Source organism: Bombina bombina, chromosome 5, assembly GCF_027579735.1.
Source record: "Bombina bombina isolate aBomBom1 chromosome 5, aBomBom1.pri, whole genome shotgun sequence".
NCBI classification, from domain to species: domain Eukaryota; kingdom Metazoa; phylum Chordata; class Amphibia; order Anura; family Bombinatoridae; genus Bombina; species Bombina bombina.
Genome location: NC_069503.1, coordinates 297,959,818 through 297,965,817, shown reverse-complemented (window position 1 = coordinate 297,965,817; position 6,000 = coordinate 297,959,818). Strand labels below are relative to the sequence as shown.

Below are 6,000 nucleotides of genomic sequence, written 5' to 3'. Positions count from 1 at the left end.
TACACTACATGTTTGAAGCAACTAGAAAAGTAACCATGTAGTACGTTTGTTCACCATAAGATATTTTAGCTCATAGAAAAGGTGATGAAATGTTAACGTTCCATTGTTCTCTCCAATTGTTGTTATTTGGTTTATGGACAGATATAAGATAACTTTATATAACAAACTCCTCTTAAAAAGGGGACATAGGGAAGGGGAGCTAGCTCTCGTAAATAATCCTTGTAGGTAGACCTATGTATCACTAAAAGGCAGTGCTCCTAGCTATGTTTGGCAGACAAACCCCACTGAAGTAGTAAGGGCTTAAAAACATACTTGCAATGATATATATTATCCCTGGCAACTGCCATATGTAATGCTGCACAGTACTATACCCGTCACTACCTGTGTGTCAGATCGTAGGTCTCTAGACTACATACTAGGTACACTTATTAATAGAAAAGAATATGCTTTTTCATCCTATCGACATGTTTATTTAACCTCTAAACATAGGAGAAGTGTGCGCTAAGTGTGTTGACTTTCTCACAAACACGTTTTTACAATTTTCCTTTTTTTCTTTTTATTTATAAAGATTGTTTGATGATCTATTATCATTCTTATATATACTACAGAAAGTATTTGGGCTTTGGTATAATAGTTCCGGTTTTGTCTTGTTGACTTAAAACCACACACCACAGATGGACCATATTGGTTTCCCTTTTCTTACTGTAGGGATATAGTTACACTATGTATTTTATATCTCATTATTTTATTATGTACTAATAAAAGTTATATTTTATTTCGATACATCCTCCCAGACCCTTCACAATATAGTATTCTAGGATCTTAATTTAAGTGTGCCATATATAATACCTCTTCTTTTTTCTCCCAATATTTTCTGACAGATATAAGATAAATAAGCAGTACACTGTCAGAAAAAAGGGTACGGTCGGGGTCCGTTTGTGAACACTTAGGGTACAACTGCTGTGGTTGTACCCTCAATGGATCATAATTACACCTTAAGGAACCAATAAATAAGGTACAAATATGTTTCCAACTGTCAAATGGTCCTTGTATATAATGTGTGTGTAGAAATCACAGAAGCTAAAACTTAACCAAATAAGTTAATTAGATATGCACAGTATTGGAATAATGGGGTTGTGGACCCTTACCAAGCCTTTTTCAGAATACTGTGAATATCCCTTTAACTCATTTGGAAAAAGCTTCAGCCTTTGTCATGTATAACAGATTTTTTTTTTTTTAAATGGGTGTGTATTAAATTATTTTTTTTTTTTTAATGTGTGTGTATGTCTATATATAAATATATATATATATATATATATATTAATTTCTAAGTGCCATCCTTTAGGAAGCATATATTATGCATCAGCAGTATAAGCATGGAGCAGTAGCCCCTCCAAAAAAAGCAGATAGACCCCAGCAGTACAGTAGAGCAGGTTTCCAGGCAGACTGACACTGTGGGAACGTACAGCAGACATCAGAGAGGCTGTACATGAACCTGTCCTTATGCATACCGAGTAAGGGCAACAAACACAGCAACACCGGCTCCTTAGAGACACTGCAGAAAAAATTCACTAAAAAAATTTTCAGCGCAGAAAATGAAAAAAAGTTCTGCCTCTGGGGGTACAATATGGTACCATAGCATTGAGGTCCAATCTAGTCACCAAAGGTGCATATTTCCCTTTGAAAAGTGCAATCTGCAAGGGTACCAATTTGTACCCATGTTAAAGGGTACAGTGGGTGTCCCTTTGAGGGTACTGCCCCAGTGACAAGCTGTTGTACCCCTAAAGGTACAATTTTTGCACATTTTTTTCTGACAGTGTATATGTACACAATGTGATAAAATAATGAGATCTGAGTATACCTACAAGCTCAACCCATTTTATTAGGTTGTGGCTTCAAAACACAAAACCAGCTAATTCATATACACAAATAAACCTTAATAAGCAAATTCTCATACATTTTATACTCTGCAGCTGGTAAAAAAAGTAATTGAAAACACAGTAAGGGAAAAACAATTTTATAGTATACTTTCCCTTTATTTACCTTACCTTAATTATCTTACTTGAATTACCTTATCTTAATTAGGTCAGTAAAAAACTACCCTTACTACTGAATGTGATTATTACATATGTTTATTTGGGTGCAGTTTTGAAATTATGAGTCATGTTACATTATAAAATGATAGACTTCAAAGAATGGAATGGATTTTGTTATAATTTATTTGTTAATACGCAAACAAAATAATTAGAAAATCAAGGCACAATATATATATATATATATAGTGGCTGGCAGATTTATTGTTTGCTTGGTAGAGTTCCCATATATTTGCAAATGATTGAGAGCATGACTTCATCTGCTCCGGCTCCTATAGACAACAACCTCGAATCTCTGCAAAAAGAAAATGATACAGTTAAAGCCTGTTTTTGTTTACAAATTTGTTGGAATTGCAACTTTATAGCATTTATAGTCAGTTTTGCTTTTACGATGTATGTTTTTAATATTTCATATTAAATGGACACATTTGTTCATGCAACACAGAGCACACTACCTATTTCTAATGTCTGCATTTCTTTTCACGATCCAGTGAACTAATTGGAAGCTAGTTTTTTTCTCTCTTTTTTTCCTTATAATGAGAACAAGAATTGAAAAATGGAACCAGTAGGGTGCACTTATAAAATGTATCCATTATGTCTGATTTTCTATTTTTACTCTGGTAGGTAAATTAATTGACTGATGCAACTACACAACGGATATTGATTGCATGTATATCCTCTGTATTATATATTGTAATAATAATCCTTTATTGTATGCTACTTAGTTTCTTCACTGATACAATAATTATATTAGAATATGGATGTAAAACATCATTTGCACCTTTATATTTTACATTTTTATATTGTTTTAATAGAACAAAAAGTGTTAGCCGAAGCTGCAAGTGATTTAGTTTATTGTTATTAGTATCATTATTTTTGTTACCGTAATTGTTAATAACAGGATAACAGGTAAGTTAAAGGGACAGTCTACTCCAGAATTTTTATGGTTTAAAAAGATAGATAACTGGGGAATGGGTAATAAAGAGATTATCCCATAACAATTCTGGAGTAGACTGTCCCTTTAACTTACCTGTTATCCTCTGTCATTACCTTGTATCTAAGCCTCTACAGACTGCCCCTTTATTTTAGTTTATTTGACAGACTTGCATTTTAGCCATTCAGTGCCCTCTCACAAGTAACTCCACAGGCATGAGCACAATGTTATCTATATGGCACACTTGAACTAATGCCCTCTAGCAGTGAAAACTGTCAAATGCATTCAGACAAGAGGAAGCCTTCAAGGGCTTAGAAATTAGCATATAAGTCTACCTAGGTTCAGCTTTCAAGTAAAAATATCAAGAGAACAAAGCAAATTTGATGATAAAAGTAAATTGGAAAGTTGTTTAAAATGTAATGTCCTATCTGGATCATGAAAGTTTAATTTTGATTAGATTGAATTTCAACTCACCACTAGTGTGCACATCTTTACCCCTAATACCCATTTATACGGGTCATGCTGATCTGTTGTATTTTTTTTTGAAGAGGCAACAGAAAATGAGGCCTATATATGAAACGTCTGTCGGACCTGATCCGACAGTGCGGATCAGGTCCGACAGACATTGCTGAATGCGGAGAGCAATATGCTCTCCGTATACGCTCTCCGTATTCAGCATTGCACCAGCAGCTCTTGTGAGCTGCTGGTGCAATGCCGCCCCCTGCAGACTCGCGGCCAATCGGCCACCAGGAGGGGGTGTCAATCAAACACACTTCACAGCCCGCCCTCACCAACATACCGCTGGAACTCACACACCCAATAGGGGTATGTGGGAGCGATATGTAATAAAGTGTTCATTTTCAATTATCTCAGACAGAGAAGATAAGGAAGCCTTTGCGTTTATAGATCATGATAAGACAATGACATCTGTTCTCCCTGCATGCAAAGCAAATTTTAATGGGGTGTGGCTTCAAGGAGCAAATACAGCTATTTCATATACAGATTAAACAAAGTATCAATTTCCCATACATTTTATAATCTGCATGTGATACAATAAGTGGTAACATATTAAAGTGATTGTAAACTTTCCCCTTTATCTAAACAGATCAGGAATGTTAGCGATATTTTAGGAGTTTAATTTATTAGTTGTATTGAAGATGGCTATAACTTACTTTTTAATATAGCACTGAAATTCAAATTCCAGTTGGCCACTTTAAAAGTAGCTAAAATGCAGATTTTAGAATATTTCAAACTGTTAGCTCAACAAAAATATTACCTTTAAAGTGGGCGGCCAGAGCATGTAGAATTTGAATTTCAGAGCTAAATTAAAAAGTAGGTTATAGCATCTTCATTACAACTGATGAATTAATCCCATCTAAAATATTGCTAATATTCCAGATCTGTTTAGACAAAGGACAAAGTTTACTACCACTTTAAGGAGAAACCAATGTTACAACAAACTGTCCTTTTAGGAAAATTTTAGTCCCAAATTAAAAACAAACATTGTATTAGACTCTAAAAAGTAATAAATATGTTTAGTTTTTTTTCTCTCCAGGTGGTTATCACATTTGTACTTACCAATACATTCATTTAATTAAACTGAAAATTGAACAAAAACATCAGTAGCCAGTAGATGGCCTCTGACTACTGAAGTGGGTACAAAAACCTCCTAGAAATTGGTGGTTGCTAGTATCTCCCCACCCAACCAGTATTTACCCACCAAGCTCGGGAGAGAGCTACATTTAGTTTAATGGCGCGATCGGGCCGGCTGTGACTAGACAGCGTGCCCAAATGCGTTTAGAAAAAAACAGACTCGCTCAGTAGAGCAAGGAGCGGCGGTCTGTAAAATGGTAAATTATAATAAAATATCTGCAATATTTAGATGTATAATGTTAGCGCTAAGATAATGCTATGTGCAGAATTATATAACATTATTTTTTAGGTTTACTTCCCCTTTAAGTTAGTTTATGCACAGTCAAGCAATAGCCTACTTGAAGGAAGGATAACTGAGTTTCAGCTCAACAGGCCATCAAAGTTTGTTTAAAAACATAATTTATGTAAGAACTTACCTGATAAATTCATTTCTTTCATATTAGCAAGAGTCCATGAGCTAGTGACGTATGGGATATACATTCCTACCAGGAGGGGCAAAGTTTCCCAAACCTCAAAATGCCTATAAATACACCCCTCACCACACCCACAAATCAGTTTAACGAATAGCCAAGAAGTGGGGTGATAAGAAAAAAGTGCGAAAGCATAAAAAACAAGGAATTGGAATAATTGTGCTTTATACAAAAAAATCATAACCACCACAAAAATAGGGTGGGCCTCATGGACTCTTGCTAATATGAAAGAAATGAATTTATCAGGTAAGTTCTTACATAAATTATGTTTTCTTTCATGTAATTAGCAAGAGTCCATGAGCTAGTGACGTATGGGATAATTACTACCCAAGATGTGGATCTTCCACGCAAGAGTCACTAGAGAGGGAGGGATAAAATAAAGACAGCCAATTCCGCTGAAAAATAATCCACACCCAAAATAAAGTTTAAATCTTATAATGAAGAAAACTGAAATTATAAGCAGAAGAAGCAAACTGAAACAGCTGCCTGAAGTATTTTTTCTACCAAAAACTGCTTCAGAAGAAGAATACACATCAAAATGGTAGAATTTAGAAAAAGTATGCAAAAAAGACCAAGTTGCCGCTTTGCAAATCTGATCAATCGAAGCTTCATTCCAAAACGCCCAGGAAGTAGAAACTGATATAGTAGAATGAGGTGTAATCCTTTGAGGCGGAGATTTACCCGACTCGACATAAGCATGATGAATTAAAGATTTCAACCAAGATGCCAAAGAAATGGCAGAGGCCTTCTGACCTTTCCTAGAACCGGAAAAGATAACAAATAGACTAGAAGTCTTTCAAAAATTCTTAGTAGCTTCAACATAATATTTCAAAGCTCTAACTACATCCAA

At 35.0% G+C, this 6,000-nt stretch overlaps 1 protein-coding gene across 3 annotated transcripts in view; it reads right to left on the bottom strand.

Annotated features, from left to right (window-relative positions):
* Window positions 1-2,201: 2,201 nt before the first annotated feature.
* Window positions 2,202-6,000, bottom strand: part of LOC128660289 (probable acyl-CoA dehydrogenase 6) — a 754,599-nt gene continuing 750,800 nt past the window's right edge. For all 3 annotated transcript variants that reach the window (XM_053714056.1, XM_053714055.1, XM_053714057.1), the window contains one exon: window positions 2,202-2,388. In XM_053714056.1, coding sequence (XP_053570031.1) covers window positions 2,295-2,388 — 94 coding nt within the window. In that variant the 3' untranslated portion in view covers window positions 2,202-2,294. The remainder of the gene's footprint in view (window positions 2,389-6,000) is intronic.